The sequence below is a fragment of the Montipora capricornis genome, chromosome 10 (genome assembly GCF_036669925.1).
Source record: "Montipora capricornis isolate CH-2021 chromosome 10, ASM3666992v2, whole genome shotgun sequence".
In the NCBI taxonomy this organism is placed as follows: domain Eukaryota; kingdom Metazoa; phylum Cnidaria; class Anthozoa; order Scleractinia; family Acroporidae; genus Montipora; species Montipora capricornis.
The window spans coordinates 13,291,877-13,309,376 of NC_090892.1; the positions used below are offsets into that span (position 1 = coordinate 13,291,877).

The following is a 17,500-nucleotide window of genomic DNA, read 5'->3' on the forward strand; positions in this document are numbered from 1 at the left end:
CCTAAAGGGCCACGGGTCAATAGCCCATTCGGCTTCGGCTCATGGGCTATTGACTCATAGCCCTTGCGGGCTAAGGGTCTAATGGTTAAATATCAAAACCCATGGAAAATAAACAACGCATTGTGGCTCGTTTAGCTTTTTTTTGTTATGATTATGTTAGGGTTAGGGTTAGGGTTAATCACGTTCCGTCACTTCGTAAGCCCATCCAAAAACCCCTTCCAATGTTGTGTTAGTACAGGACTTCAAGTACCGGACACACTAGGCAATAAGTCACTGCAACACGTCGCAAGGACAAGTCGCCGCAATAATTCGATTCGTGTGACACGGGTAATTATTTATGCAACAATCATTGTCGCTGCGGCAGGATTTTGTCGCTGCGATCAGTTGCACGAGTTCAAACCGTTTGAATTCTTGCAACTAATCGCAGGAACAAAATTAGCGAGAGCAGCATTGTCGCACCGTGTGTACACTTCCGGCAACAAGTCACTCTGACAAAATATAAATGAACGTATGAGAGAGCGTCATATGGTCCACCAGATTAAATTATAAAACTAGTTCACATTCCCCCTCATACGAGATCACTGCGTGTGCACCAGACAAGCGTCGTGTCGCAGGACTCAAGCGGTAAGAAAGGATAATTAGCTGCATTGATTGATGAACTGACATTTTTGTTTCGTCACCTTGTAGAAGATGGTATGGAGGAATGGGAAGTAGCGTTGCTTGCGATAGGCATGATTTTGGTTGGTGTGCTGAAAGGCGTAGTAGCAGTGGTGTGCCATCAACGCTGGAAGAAACAGCAAGGCCCACTGGTGACAACACGCGACCTGCCCATGCAGTCAAGCACCAACCCAGACAATACTGTTTAATCATTTTCGTCAGGCGTCAGATTTTTTGGTCTTAGTTTTGCCATTCACCGTTTACGCGATGCACTTTGTCAGAATGTGTCGTTGAAATAAAAGGTGAAACTATATGAAATACTAACAGGGAAGTGCTCGCTTGTAAATAGTGTTAGGATATCAGGCATGGAAGCGGACTTTCGTAAAACGCCCATGTCGACGGTTCTCACAACCGGATCCTGATAAGTCTTTTTTGAATTACCTAAAACGTGCTTGAATCGGCAATTTTGGCAGCAGAAACACATGACATGTGAGTGTGTAACTTTCTACTCCTTTCCTTGGAACAAAGCTGGGGATTTTGGGACACCAATTCTATGCCCAAACATAATCTCGTATCCAGATCTTCCAATAAAGCTATATTTTTATTTGCAATACATACTGACGAAGAGCAGCTTCAAGATCACACAGTTTTCATTAAGCAATATTAAAAGAAGGTAAAAACGCCACATTACATCAGTCCAATTTATTTTATTTCAAATTACAAATTTCCACGTTCCTTGTTCGATGTTGTTCGCAGCATCACATTTCCAGTGACAGAGTGAGATCTGGGTACGAGATTAGCCCAAATATGGACAACAAAATTAGATCGAAGCTGCACGTGCGGGAAAATGCACGAGCTACGTTACATCCAAATAAGGAAATAAGTCCAGCTCTGAACCAGAGTTGAGCTCTTCAGGTTTATGAGCTTCTGTGGTTGCTGAAACGATGCAAAATGAGAAAGAAAAAAAACACATCATTTCCTTTATACGGTTTAGATCTTAACACTTCCTGTTTCTTACTATTCAATTGGTCATTTAATCCTATATCTGCGATTATATGATCCAGATCAAAAACATCTTAATAAAGCATTGACGCTAAAGCGTGCAACATCGGTGGTTATTCATTACGTCATCGAGGAGTAGCAAACTTTATCCCTTGCGGAATGTTACATTTTAAAATAACGGTGGCGACAATTTGCCGTAGAAATAGCCCTTATGCGTGATGACGTCTGACTAGCTAACCACCAAGCCTCGAATTCGAAAGTCGAACTTGTAAATTTTGGCTTGAGCTAAATCCCAGAGGAGCGAGCTTGTAAAGAAAACCCACGTGCAAACAGTATTGCATGTCCAAAAAACACTTCAAAAGAAACCTGTAGGACTAAACATGTTGGAGTAAGCCTAAATACAAAAATCCATGACACAGACTTCAATAAAAGAAAACAAGGATATCTATGCAACCTCTCTTTATTCCAAATTGACAAGCTTCCAACTGAATATCAACAATTATTTACTTTCGTCTAGGGCAGACCCCTGCCAATCTGACCGCCACGAGTTCCTCTTCTGAAGGAAGCATTCGGCGACGAGAAGGGGGGCTCCACTCGTAACGCCTCCTAAATGGACAGGTCGCTTGGAAATGGCCATAGCCACCACAGCCATAACAGCGACGCCCACTATCCCTCCGGTGTGGCCTTAAATTTCGCATTGCTTTCAGCCTTAGACATAATTCCATAATCTTCTCATCATCCTTGTTTCCAAGGAGAACCTCCAGGTAGTGTTTGAAGTCATCATCTGGGATAGCAGCTTTTGGGACATTGCTTGAAATACAGAGCCATAGAAACCGTCCTTCTTTTGGTTCCGAGTCTCCTTAGCGATGAGCTTTAACGACGATAAGATATCTACAACCTGGCTCTTACTGAAGCGGTTTGGAGACTTCAACAGCACTCGCACGTTCTATAATGATGTTTCGACCGTGGCCTGTTGTGCTTCTTCCAGTTTTTTTTAAACCTGTCCAGTACCTTAACCCAGTCCTATGGCCGAGGGAAATCACCGTGTAAAATGGACATAACACTCGAGGAGGTTGCATACATTTTAATCTCTAATTCTCACTATTATTCAATTTCATCTTGGCCAACAGCTCTACTACAAAACCTTAGAATCACACAATTTCCGTCTTAAGAGAGAAGGGTTAATTGTATTTTCAGCCACCAAGAACCAACATCTCCACACACTGCCAGACCGGTATATTACCACAGATCCATTTATTTCTAATTCATTTAAATTTTAATTACTTATGTATCTTTTTACTTATTCATTTACTTTTTGGCAACACAAGGCTCCTTCCACGAACTGCAGCCACAAAGGTCTATCACGCTTTATTTTGCATTTGTTTTTGTCTTTACCAAAGAAGATGAAAATGTTGCAAACCTCGCCTGCCTTGCCACACAGGTCTACTTCTCACACAGTCCTCCCTCGCACCCTTTTGTTTTATGTTTTCTTTTTCGGCCAGGGAAGATCAAAAAATGTTGCATACGCCACTTGCCACACAAGCCTAATCACAACACAGGTCTTATCACCACCCATGCAGGACTATTTTCACAGGTCTATTTTGTCACAGATTTATTCGTCATATAGGACCATTGTATGCATTGTTACCACACAGGACTATTTCATTTAAAGATACCAAGGACAAAATATGCACGCCTTATCTGCCACAAAGGACTATCTTCCACACAGGATTATTGTATGCTTTAAGGCCACACAGGACTTTACAAAGCACTAACGAGCCACAAAGGTGAGAACAAACCCGATCACAACAGAAACTACTACCGCCATGAGAACCGAGGCTAAATGAACTTTGACGACCAAAATAAAGTAAATACCGCCAAGAAAACCACGGGAAATAAAAGAAAGAAAAGGAACACGTGTACTAAACCAACTAAAAATAGGCTAGGGATTAAAAATTCGGAACAGTTACCTCAGGTGGTGCGTTCTGGGCAACGTTGTCGACTGCCGCGGAAGGCCGGTTTTCTACCTGAGCTACTGGAGCTGCAAGGACAGGCTCCGGAGCTGGAACTGCTGGAGCTGGGCCGACATTAACAACATCTTGAACTTGGTTTGGCAGCGGAGGAGCAGGCACTTGTTCAGCCGTGAAGCGAGGGAAAAACGGGTTTTAGGAGGGCCAGCTAAGTCGCTAGATCTGATCTAAACGGCGGCCTAGAGTAGAGTGCAAGGGGCGGGCCCAACGTAGACTTTTTCCTTTTTATTTTATTTTATTTATTAACAATACTTACTATACGTACAATACCAACGATCCCTACCTACAATACTTACAATACTTACGATACAATACTTACGATACTTACGATCCCTACCTACTTAACAAACCAAAGGGTATTAATTTACACCATACAATACAAAAAAAAAAAAACAAAAAAAAAACAAAACAAAACAAAGCCCTTTGCAACACAAACAGTAATTAGGTTCTTTCAATTACAAGTCGTAGGACTGTAATGTGAGAGGAATGGGTGGAAGCCTTCTATTTTAAGACAATGACTGCGTGTTCTACAGGTCCAAATTTAATACCTCGCGACCAAAAATAAAAAGTGGTGATTCTTGTTTTGAATTAATTGAGGCTTTAGACCAACAATTAATGATGGTGACAAGTCTAGCGTAGGAAGAGCTTTGTCACGAATCAGCCATTCCTTAAAAGCTCCCCAGAAACGGGACGTTACAGTGCAAGTCCAGAATAAGTGAATGAGTGATTCTCTTCCCGTTGACAGAAACTGCAGAGATCGTTAACAATAAAGTATATTTTTTTCAGAAAATTATTGGTGGCTAATCGCCTGTGAAGCAGCTTAAATTGAAATACTAGAAGTTTAGAGATTTTGGAACATTCGAAGGGATTTCGATACACGGCGACCCAGTCAACAGTTTCGTTTGGTTCAATTAGGTAATCTGTTAACCACTTCATCTGACTATTCAAGGGCTGTTTTCTTTTTTTTTTTCCACAAGCTTTTGGTACACTATCCCGTTTGCTTTATTTGCCATCAGAACTTGTTCACTAAACGTATTGTAGTCCGAAACTTCACCTAGGTTTTTCCCATTGGTTGTTTCCCACAACTGCTTTATAGCCGAGATGACTCCAAGAAAAGACACAAAACTTGGTTTAAATCTATAACGGTCTTTAAATTCTGAGAAAGATAAAAAAGTGGACTCATTAACCATTAAATCGCTGACAACCTGAATTCCCTTAGTAGCCCATAGTGCGTAGTATATTGGTTTTTTTCGACTCGTACAAGATAATTGAACCAAAGAGGCTGTGACCGTAGCTGGGTGACAGAGGACATGCAATCTTAAAAAGTAACTTCTGGCCAAATTTGTAGTATTTCTTGCAGGAAAACGTCCGATACTTTTCCAACTTTTAACAAATCTTTTTGATTTAGATTACCCCTAAAAAAGATAGCACCACCGAGATTTTGCAGTTGCAGGTCAAAAAAAAGTTTCCATTTTGCGTGGTTATTATGGTCGAGGTATTTCTTAATCCAAGTTGCCTTCAAAGCCTTGCTAAAAATCTTTACATCAACCATCTTTAGTCCACCCTGTTCATAATCACTAATCATAGTATCACGCTTAATTTTGTCACCTTTGCCGTCCCACAGAAAATTGTAACAGAGATTATTAACTTCGTTAACTACTCTTTGATCTGTTGGCAAAGGTGAAAGAATATAAACAAGTTGCGAGATTATTAAACTTTTTAATACAGTTATTTTACCAAGTAAACTAAGTCGACGCAACTCCCAAACAGCCCAAAAGTTGCATTAAGTTTTGTTAACTTTTCGTTATAGTTTTCTTTCATCGTTATTACCGGGTCAGTTGACAACCATACACCCAAAGTCTTAACCTTGTCCCTCATCCATTTCAGCTCGATTTCAGGGCAAAGTTTCTCCTCGCTATTTGCTTTAGCACCAATCCAAAAAGCTTCTGTTTTTTTTACGGTTTAAACGGAGGCCAGATATTTCGCTGAAAAAATCTAATGTCTCTAGAGAGGTAGTGAAAGATCCATCTAAAATGAGAGTGGTGTCGTAAGCGTACTGGCTAATTTTTATTTCACGACCGTTCACTGTTATTATTCCTTTGATCTCGTTATTTTTTCTTACTGCTTCCGCTAGAACCTCCACACAAAGAATAAACAAATAAGGCGAGAGAGGGCAGCCTTGTCCGACTCCTCTGTTGAGTTCGAAAAAATCACTAGACCAGCCATTATTCAAAATACAACTTTCTGTGCTATTATAAAAGATTTTAATCCGGTTGATGATGGTCGGGCCAAAATTAAACTGTCGAAAAGTTTTTTGTATGAACGACCACTCAACTGTGTCAAAAGCCTTTTCGAAATCAAGGAATAGCAATAGTCCAGGAATGTTTGTAAAGCTCGTGTAGTTAATAGTGGCATCGATTAGTCTAATATTTTCTCCAATAAATCTGCCTTTAAGAAAACCAGTCTGATCGTTATCAATAAGTTTAGGAAGAACACGTTTCAGACGAATGGCGATAGCCTTGGCCGCTATTTTATAATCACAATAGGCCTTATCACGGTTTTTGACGCCATCTTGACGGGTAGGCAAAGCGGTCAGAAATTACAGTGTTTGTATGGGAATCCGATAGCAAATACCTTCTTCCAAAATTGAATTTTACACAATTTGTGAATCAGATTGTATTCACCAAGTTTGAAGGATGTAGCTTTCCTATAAGTCGCTGAGCTCTTTTTTTTAATTTTCCCTACATTAGTCTTAAAATTTTTTCCCGCGAACTGCGTCTAGACGTTTGTCTACCCAGCCAAATTTACAGACAAATGTGTGGAAAATTCAAAAACTTAACTGAGCGTCTTCTAGCCAAGCTACATACTTCAAACTTGGTGAATACAATCTTCTACCTCGTATTTTAACGTTGCGATTCAGAAATTGTAAAAAAATTCAATTTTGGAAGAAGTTATTTGCTATCGGATTCCCATACAAACACTGTAATTTCTGAGCGCTTTGCCTACCCGTCAAGATGGCGTCGAAAACCGTGATAAGGCCTTTTTAACAAAGATATTGGACGCCAATTTTTGACAAATTAAAGTTCAGTGTCCTTTTTGGGGATAAGTTTATAATGCCTCGTTTTTTAGGTACGGACAATTGCCCACGGAAATAAGCATGGTGAAAGGAGTTGAGCAGGTAGTCAGAAATGTCGTTCCAAAAGATTCTATAAAATTCGGCCGGTAAAGCATCGGAGGCCGGGTTTTTTTTAAACATTCCTCTTTCGTCAAGGGGCCCTCAAAAACATCCTTCTCGTCTTGGTTTAGTTTCTTATGTGTTGATTCTTCAAAAAAAATATGATCATATTTATCATCACAAGTGCCAATTTTGGATCGGTAGACTTACAAGTCCCCAGGGCAAATGACGTAGCATAGTATATACCATCAAGCTGTAGTGGTGCTGCCGAACAAAGCAAAGGATGTTGAACCTATGGATGGGTCGCTGATTCCCGGAAAACGATTACAATTGCAAATCTATTCTAGGAAATAAGCGTGACGTGAAGTCGAGTTTTGATAAAACCTGTGAGCAGTCCGATTTCCCTATAGTCGAAAGAATTAAATGCTGATTTGCGATGAAGAGCTATTTCAGTCTGTACGAAGTGGTCCTTATTTCTACTGCCCTCTCAGGTAAGTTCCAATCACCAAAATCATTTGGCCGAGTATTTATTTGCTATCGGGCCAACAATATTTTAAGTCACGTCATGAAAAGGATATGTCCTTTCAAATCGTATTTCCGCGGGAAGCATGGCTAAGCCCTAACGGATCTGAGCAGCAATTTTAACATCTTAAAGAAATGCAACAACAAGTTTGACTGTATCGTTCATGAAATGTTTGTAATTAAACGAACTGAGACCAAGTCTCAATCATGTTCAATCTGACTCAATTCGCGCGAAAGAAAGAAATTGCAAGCTTGTTATTGTATTCAGTATCTTTTTGTGGATACTCTGCATTTCGATATAACCGAACGCTTTATTTCCTAGGACTAACAAGTTACATCATTTTTTTGTAATATTCCTACACCGCTTCGCTCACCGTGTGCACGTGTACCCACATGCATCACTGCATGTGACAATAGGGCCGTTTATACGAGAGAAAATAAGCAGCGGCTTACTCCGGCTGCGGCTTACATAAGACGTGAACACTCCGTATAAATGGCACAAAATCTACGTTCACGGCTTTCTCAAGCTGCGGCTTATCCTGGCCTGGGAGTTTATACTCGTATAAATAGTTCCTTTCGCGTCATATGTCCGCCGCAGCCAGAGTAAGCCGCGGCTTATTTTCTCCCGTATAAACGGCCCTAATGCTACAGTTTTTACAGCAGCCTTCACTGAGGCCAGTTTTAAACGTCGCATTTTGCATGTGTCGAATCTAATGCAAATGAGCGAAAACCGTCAATAGATTTTTCTCATTTGCATTAAATTGCAAAATGCGACGTTTAAAACGGGCCTGATAAAACGTATTTTTCAACAAAAAAATTATGAGGAGCTAAACTGCAGAATACAACGCAGAATGCGTTGCAGAATGTTGTTGTTAAAGTGAACTGAGTCATTTATTCACCAGTATCACCACGTTTATAGACATGTAAAAATAATCATTAAAGGTCTAAAATTAAACGATTTTTATTGATGGAACATTGTTTATGCATATCCTTGGTCTGCGATGTTCGAGTCTATTCCTTACAAAAGTTAACGAACCTTTTCATCAAATCAAAGGGAAATTGGATGATTTCTACCCGATTCGTTTGCTATTTCATTCTTTGAACCATATTTAATAGAGAGGACTGGTTTGGAAGCTCGGCAAACATTAAAGGAGCAAACAGAGATGCCAAGATTTAGGCTGGAAAGTGCACGACCGTGCACAATCTTTTGTTTTGCGTTCTTACACTATTCATGAATTACGTAACAAACACGGTTCTATTTCTTACTTCCTCGTTACGGAGTAAACAACTATTGTGTTTTGTGCACGGTCAAGGCCTAAGAAGAGAACAAAAACCTACAACAAAGAAATTTGTCGGGTTTCATAACCATTCCCCTCTATAACTATGTTTGAACTGAGAAGATTTGACTTGACTTCATTTGATATGACTTGATCTTGATTTGATCTTGATCTGACTTGACTTGATTTGCGTTAGTTGTTAATTTCAGTTTACAGTGTCCCCAATTAGTGCTTCAGCGCTAGAACGACTAGACACTTAAATAAAGTTACTTACTTTCCCCCACAGTAATCGCAGTGTCGTCTCGGTTCAGTTTATACGCTGTCGTTTTCAGTTAATTACTTACTTTATTATTTATTTATTTATTTATTGCCAGTTAAAAGTAGTTAGACGAGGTTAATTTCTGACCGCAGAGCACAGTATGAATGAGTTGCCAGTAATCGGATCCCTGTTCATACGCAGAGGGTTCTGGGATCGCCAGGGGGCAAACATTGCAAGTCGCTGTAAGAAACTTATTTCGACGTCCAAAAAACGATTTTGGAGAGAGCTCAACGCTTTTTTCGACATAGATTTATCAGAAATCGATTTGGGCAATGTTGATACGTGGCAAGTGTAAGTGTTTGTTTGAATAACCGTGAAATATGAGATAAAATTTACTCGGAATAGCCTTGCTCGCGTAAGGATCCGTAAGGTTTATTGTGAAATTGACATCTCGTCATGGTCTCGAAATATTACAAAATTAGGAACAAATCTGGAGCAAATCACTCAATAAAGCCTTTTCAGTAATTAATTGTGTAATTACGTGTGTATAGGCTGTTTTCTTATTACTGACGTCTTGCGTAATCGAATTATGGCTTCTGGAAATTTACCTCCTCAAAGGCGAGAAGTCGTTGCCAGAGGAGATGGGAATTGTTTTTACAGAGCTATTGCTCTTTGGAGGGATGAACTGAGCGATGAGAAACATGAGGAAATCCACAGGTTAAGTTCTAGTTTAATTGAGAAAAATCCAACGGTTTTTGAGCCGCTACTATTTTCTACAAACTGTGAGAGTCCAATCACTTAAATGTATTACAATGATTATGCTCAAACAAACCATTTCAATCTCGTTCTGCCTCGAGGTAGCTGTTGTAACGCTTCTCTTCCACAGAATACAGCAGTCTCTGTTTCGATAGATTTAGATAACACTGGGAATTCATATCTGATGTGCCCCAGCTGTTACATGTAAACAAACCCTTTCTTCTACAAGACAGTATTAAAGTCACTGGATCTGAGCAACCTTGTCAAGCTCCACTATGGGCCTCTTTACACGAGCCCGGGTTGCTTTTTAGCCCGGGTTGAATCACCGCGGCAGGTAACAGGCTTTTGCAGTCAAATGTTTATAAGCGTTTACATAAAAACAGTAGTCAAACCGGGTCAGCCCCGGGTAACCCTTCTCAAGACTCGGGTTGACCCGGCTAGAAGGGTTGAAATTTCTTCAATTTCTTCATGTAAACACTGGCGTATCTGACCCGGGATTGTTTGAACATCACTTTTTTTGCGGTTCAGCGTTCTCGCCCTTGCGCAGCCTGTACCAAAATGACTGATAACGTTAACACAAATTGATGATTGTTATGATTGCATGGTTCGTCCGCCATTTTCCTCACTGACAAGTAGTCACCAGCCCTTTCAACCCAGCGAAAGGGAACTGACCCGGGTCAGCCGAGAATGACCCAACCCTAACCCAGCGCGGGCTCATGTAAACGTAATATTCGACGCTGAACTGACCCGGGTCGGTGTCCAACCCGGGCTCGTGTAAAGAGGCCCTATGACTTCGACCAATACGAAAACGTCATCTTCATACACTAGTTCTCTGTAGATCTGATCTTTGGAGCAGGTCTTTAAAGTTTTAGTACTCCCACAATCAAAACTCTCTTACGTGCAAAGTTGGTGTAGAACATTCAGGGGTTCTGTAACCTCGTACAAAATTATTTGAACAGACTTTTGTACTCATCGAAACTTTGAATTGGTAACGATTAATAGCTTTACCCACGAAAAAACATCATTGTTATTCCTGAGCGAGTAAAATCTTAATATATTCCGACGTCTCGTTGCACGGTTGACTTACTTTCTTCTTGTGTTTCGTGTTTCGGTTCGCGGATTTTGTGGCATTGAGGGTGCACAAATCTAAAACTATTGAAACGTGCTTAAATTATACCAGTTATCTCCCGAAAACGAAACGTACAGTTTAAAAAGCTTAGATGTGTTCAAATGAAAACGTTGAACAGCGTCAAAATGAACAAAATGTAGCCATCTTCAGGAGGAGCGTATTACAGAGGTGATAAAGTAATGACGGATTTTCAAATTTTTACTCAACAAATTCAGTTGGAACTTTCGTGCGCAGACAGGAAACCTTTGCAACGTCATATGATGGCTTTTTTGATTTTGTCGTATAAAATCGGTTTCGTAATAAATATTATTTACGCAAACAAGAAACATTCTCGGTAACACAGGTCTCTAAAAAGAAGAAAAAAGGCATCATCCTTTCCCGAGCCCAGCCAAGATGGCGTAAGAAATTAAAATAAGGCCCCGTCCACACGTAAACGGATATTTGTGAATCCGCAACTTTTTCTTTCCGGATTCAACAATATTCAAGGGAAGGACGCGATTTCCTGTGCATGCATAAGATTTTTACCCCAAGTGGAATTCGGTATCTCCTCAATCAGAGGCGATCGCGATGACCACGAAGACTACGTGACAGACTAAGGGTGAAATATTAATTGAACAAGAGGCTACGGGTAGCCAACACTTTGTTCGAAGGATATTTAGCCGACTTCCTTTACGTTCACAGAATTTCATTGGGTTTCTTTCATGTTACAATATCTTGGTAAATAACAAGTTTCAATTTCGTGGTCCGAAGTCCACAGTCCACATTCCAATACACAATGATAGGGTTAAGATGGTATGATACCTTAAAAGTAAAAAAAAACCTTTGCATTGCTTCAATCATTTTTATTAGTCATAGTGACAACACTCAGAGACGTTATTTGGCAATATTCTTGGGATCATTTGGTGCCATAGCAACATGACCACGCCCTAAACACCCTCATTTTTCAGGTTTCAGACGAACAACAATAACTGTGTGATCAAAACCAATTTTGCCCTAGAATTTTCAGGGCATATTCTTTATACATATATTTTTGCAGTAAACCTAAAAGGCACCAAATAACATCATTCTAATCTTGCTAAATAATGTCAAACATTTTGTCTACTGAAAAAAACCAAAATTATTTGACTAAAATGTGACTTCCCAAGGTTGAGTTTCTTGGCTTTGTATTTCTTTTAGGTTCATTGCACAGAAGCATCATTCATAATTGTGTCCAGAAAATTTCATGACATTATTTTAAACACTTTTTGAATTAGAAATGCTGAGGTATTAGCATTTTCATCAAAATCATTTGGCGAGAAAAAGGCCTTTTAGAATAGGTTAATTGGTCCGCAATTCTCTCTTCAACCTCTGAGCGAAGAAAGTTTGTCCAAATGCACCAGTAGCACAGGTAACATTATCTGCCTACTGGTTCTTTCTTCTCTTTTTCCTTTCAACGTTTTCTTTGTACTCTGTGCCACAAATGCGATCCAAGTCAAGGCCCCTGTACCCTTGCACAGTGTATTTCCCGGGGTTCAGTTTTAATGCTCTAAGCAAGAGAAAAACAGGTCCAGCTCCAATGTTGAAGTGGCTGGTGGAATCAAACAACCCAAATTCTAAAATTTTCATTCCTGAATAATTGACATGACAATGACACAATCGTTTAGGGAAGAGTACCGTCTTTTCTGCCAGGTACCATCACAGGAAATATGACAGTTTACAACATCATTTTCATTGGCTCCCTGCATGGGAATCGTTCATCTCTTAGCAGCACAGGACATATTGTTCTTGGCAATAATTTTTACATTCTTTGCCACTGTTCTTTCATTTTCCTAATATGCCCTTGTTGTTGAAAAGGGGTGGGGGGAGAAGAATATTTTTTAAAGTGCAGAATTTTTTAGCTTCACTGTAACCTTTTCCTATATAGCTCATAGAATACACTAGCCGACCTCATAGCTAAAAGTTCGCTTTTTGAATGTACGAAACTCATATTTCCAGCCGCAGTTTTTACAAAAGTGTCTGAGACTTGAAGCACATCCCTTCCTTTGGAAAAAGTTCTCTGACAGCAGTAATCTGAAGTCTTCATTCATTTATATGCAGTCAGCGCGTACATCTTGTGGAAGAAAATGCCGCGCTCATTAACTCCATATATATCGACAAACCTGAATCCACTTATCGTTGGCTCTGGTTCGCAAGGTTTTCTTCGATGGGGTTCGAAGATACAGACTTCTTGCTTTCTTCACTCAAGCTCGGGGTATTCGAAGCACGTGTTTCTCCGTTCAGTTCTTTCGTGTCACAATTGACCAATGTTGCTGTTTAAGATTCTCTTTCGCTCGTTTCGTACACTGATTTCCCGAAAACCTTCTCTTAGGACGCCTGGATGAGCGAAACTTAGGCATGAATGGTTGTTAAACGGGTAACAAAATCGAGAAATATGTGAATTCGCAGATCCAACGGCTAGAATTTTACTTTCGAGCAACTTTCGAGTGACAACTGAAATTTGATCATGCTCGCAGGCTCGCTCAATCATCCCAAGATAAACTTACTCGTATATGTGACAGGAAGAGTCCTTTGTCACGCAGGGGTCGTTTTCAGCTTTAAACAAAATATAAACAGACCCGTTGCCCCTAGCAACCGACCATAAGATCTTAGAAAAAAAAGAAATCATCACAAAAACATAACTTTTTCCCAAAACGTTTCATTGTGGCGATGATCTTAAGTAAATTATACACCTTTTAAGCCACTACAAGAAATTATGAAAGTTATCCGAAATTTTGCAAATTTTAAGGCATTCCCCACGAAGTTCGGCGCCAAGTTCCCAACTTCGGTCCAAAGTTTTCCTTTTGATTGACAATTACGTAATGAAATTCCCAAATTAGAGGCGAAATTTGGGAATTTCAAACAAACGTCGCAAACCACTTATCAAAACCGTTTTAGAAAATCCACTGTAAGCAACGACTACGGCGACAGCAACGAGAACGTCATCTCACAATATAAATTAACGTTATATTGTAATCACCTTCTGACTGTTTCAACCTTTTTAATATCGCAAAGTTGTTGTTGTTCCTGAAAAATGACATCGGTCGGAACGCGGCTCATTTTATGGGAGAAAATGAAAATCCATCTTCAAATTGCAAGTGCACGTAATACCTTAAAACAGCAAAATTGCACTGCAGACGACGGAAAAGAAATGGATATATCTGACAGGAAGAGTCCTTTGTCACGTGGGAGTCGTTTTTTAGCCCTAAACAAGATATAAACTGACCCGTTGCCCCTAGCAACCAGCCATAAGATCTTAGAAAAAAAAGAAATCATCACAAAAACATAACTTTTTCCCAAAACGTTTCATTGTGGCGATGATCTTAAGTAAATTATACACCTTTTAAGCCACTACAAGAAATTATGAAAGTTATCCGAAATTTTGCAAATTTTAAGGCATTCCCCACGAAGTTCGGCGCCAAGTTCCCAACTTCGGTCCAAAGTTTTCCTTTTGATTGACAATTACGTAATGAAATTCCCAAATTAGAGGCGAAATTTGGGAATTTCAAACAAACGTCGCAAACCACTTATCAAAACCGTTTTAGAAAATCCACTGTAAGCAACGACTACGGCGACAGCAACGAGAACGTCATCTCACAATATAAATTAACGTTATATTGTAATCACCTTCTGACTGTTTCAACCTTTTTAATATCGCAAAGTTGTTGTTGTTCCTGAAAAATGACATCGGTCGGAACGCGGCTCATTTTATGGGAGAAAATGAAAATCCATCTTCAAATTGCAAGTGCACGTAATACCTTAAAACAGCAAAATTGCACTGCAGACGACGGAAAAGAAATGGATAGAAGTGAAAAACGCTCTTGCATGGTGCGCAAAGCTCTGTTTTTGTCCAGTAAAGCCCTAGCCTTGCCAAACTATCAAACAAAGGTGGATCCAACATGCGACATTGTCGGATGTAAATGTTGAGGTAGTGGCAAAATACTATCCAACGTTGCTTGACGAAACACTTTCAAGTTCAAGTTGGCGCTAATACACTGTAACGGGAACCCCTGGTAGCGTTTGTGCTACTGGAGCTGTTAGAGGACGGAAAAACCAAAGAATGATCAATACTGAACGTGTAGAAAAGAGTATGTTCACTGCAAGATACATCCGAACTAAGGAGATGATGTCATGAGAATGAACACGGGTCAATTAGCAGAAATTTTAAACTAACGCTCTATATCTATAGAGCTATCATGATAATGGAGACTACAGGTTTCCCTCAAACATGGCTTTGCTTGCCTCATACTCCCTGTTCAAGTTTTCTGGCTGTTTATCAATAACCATGACGTCCTCTTCGTCCTTGTCTGCCATCTTTGCTGCAAATTGACCAGACGGCCTGGTCTTGAAAATAAGATAGCGATTCGTGATTGGCTAGCAACTTAGACGTGACTCGATTCAGGACACAACTTTGTCGGGAGAGCGGCAAAACACTGCAACATTAATATTGTTGCGTCGAGCAGAACTGTTGGGCGTAATGTTTTTGATCAAAAGCAAACTCTATCCAACAACTGATCGAAAAAAAAATGTTGGACGGACATCTTCCAACATGGGCGGCCAAACAGTCGAACAACGTTAGATCCAATAAAGTTGGAGTGTTGGCTCTAACTTTGCTCAATAGTTTGGCCCGGGCTTAAGTGGCAAATTTGTGACGTTCTCGTTGTCGTCGTCGTTGTCGTTGTTTACGTTTCCCATTGTAAGATAAAAAAAAAAAAAAAACACTGAAATACTGTGAATTTAAAAGGAAATCGGCTAAACTGAATCTTGCGAACAAATTTTAGGCCACCCGCAGCCTCTTGTCTTTAAAACTTTGTTATTCAATTAAAATTTCCATTATTTTTTCAACCCACAAAAAACGGAAATTTGAAACCCCTAGTCGGTAGCTATATTCTATACAGAAAGGTAAGCTTTCACTTTCTCGTGGTCCGGCTGATGTTCAGCAGGATATTTAACAACTATATTCACCGAAGTGGAGGTGGATGTTGCGGCAAGGTAAATATCCACCATGCACTAGCCACCGACACTGAGGTGAATAGTTGTGATAGTATATACTAAAACAGCGGGATAATATACTTAAGCACAAAAAGATGATTTTAACTCATCGTTATTCTTGCCACTGTCTGAGTATCTACCAATAATTTTGACCCGGTCGAGGTACTTATGCAGAGTTCCATCTTTTTACAAAAAATATCCTGCCTTGGTGGTATAATTTTACACTCATAAAGTAGCGACCATAACTTGTTTCAAAACTGAAAAACACCCAGTTATCTAATTCCTTTAAAAAAACGCAACACAACTAGGACAAAACTTCAAAACTTCGCTGAAGATGCAAAACAAGCGGAAACTTACTAAGTAAATAGAATTCCCAGGCATATCCTCGTCCGGTGGACAATTACTTCCTGGGATGGCCAGAACTTGCCAAACTCTGAGAACTAGATTGTGTTTCATGATGTTTCAGAAAATCAAAATAGCATCCAATAAGGTAATGGAAAAAAGTTAATAGACTTTTAATAGCGTAAACGTCTATTACTTGGATAAACTAACTTACACGCCTCCATCTTCCTTGTTTTCTATTGAATAGTGGTAGCAATCAGTAAAGCTGATGTAAGCGACCACAGCAATCCATTGATGTCCTTGTTCAGGCATTTCAACGAGAATCGCCATCATGTCACTAATCCACAAGGAAAACAGAGAGCTCGTAATTTTATCATGAAAACCTTTCAGGACCTGGGCCTAAAGACTTGGTCTGAAAAATTCCATCCTGATCACCCGCAGGTAAGGAAATTAAATCAAACAAAAACTAAAACCGAATGTAAGCGATTTCGGGGTTGACATTCGCCGTCCTCTCGATCCCCTTTATTCTTCCCAATCAAACCTTCCCAGTTGTCCTTCCGCTTTTCATCTTTCAGCCTTCCTATTCTTTTTATGATATATATAGGAAACACACGCCGCGATTGGACTAGAGAGGCAATCTTCCTCTAGTTCTTCCAAAGAAGTCTAAAATCGTCCATAAATAAGAAACTTATTGGCTGGTTTTTGACCTTTGCTCAACCAGAAACCAACTTTAGTTTGTCGAGGCATCGTTGTCTCGGATATCTCCACATAGAGAAGTGACGATATGGAGTCTTCCTGAAATAATTCTCTCCTGATCCTTAAAACTTCGAAATTCTCCTTCTCTGCGTATAGTGCTGTCCTCCTTGTTTTAATATTTGTTTAACCAAGCGTAGCACACTCTTTGCAGCTCCTACCAAATATCCTTATTATAAGTGTGGCACCCTGTTATCCATATAAGCGTAGTCCTTTCTGTAACCGATCCAGGGCATTGATAACGGTCCGCCTTTTTGCCTCTTATAGGATCCTTCAGCACCATCTTACATAGTTACACAGTACTATTATACATTAATAAAGATAATAATAATAATAATAATAATAATAATAATAATAATAATAATAATAATAATAATTTTATAATAATTATTATTATTATTATCATTATTTTTCTTATTATCATCATCATCATCATCGTCATCGTTATTACCGTTATTATTACTTTTATTACTATTACTAATATTATCAGTATTTAGTCAATTCACCATGGAACGTTATTTTAACATCTTTCTTTTACAATTCTGCTTGCAAAATGACACATATTAGACCCAAAGAGAGTTGAGTTCGCCA

At 39.5% G+C, this 17,500-nt stretch overlaps 2 protein-coding genes across 3 annotated transcripts in view; both read left to right on the top strand.

The window, feature by feature from the left end:
- The window catches only part of LOC138019270 (uncharacterized protein YfbL-like), a 39,189-nt gene extending 38,084 nt beyond the window's left edge, over positions 1 to 1,105 (top strand). For both annotated transcript variants that reach the window (XM_068866000.1, XM_068866001.1), the window contains one exon: positions 688 to 1,105. In XM_068866000.1, the coding sequence (XP_068722101.1) occupies positions 688 to 866 (179 nt within the window). In that variant the 3' untranslated portion in view covers positions 867 to 1,105. The remainder of the gene's footprint in view (positions 1 to 687) is intronic.
- Positions 1,106 to 7,222: 6,117 nt separating this feature from the next.
- LOC138019271 (uncharacterized) overlaps positions 7,223 to 17,500 on the top strand; it is a 38,709-nt gene continuing 28,431 nt past the window's right edge. The window contains exons 1-2 of the mRNA XM_068866002.1: positions 7,223 to 7,355; positions 16,404 to 16,597. Coding sequence (XP_068722103.1) covers positions 7,301 to 7,355; positions 16,404 to 16,597 — 249 coding nt within the window. The 5' untranslated portion in view covers positions 7,223 to 7,300. The remainder of the gene's footprint in view (positions 7,356 to 16,403; positions 16,598 to 17,500) is intronic.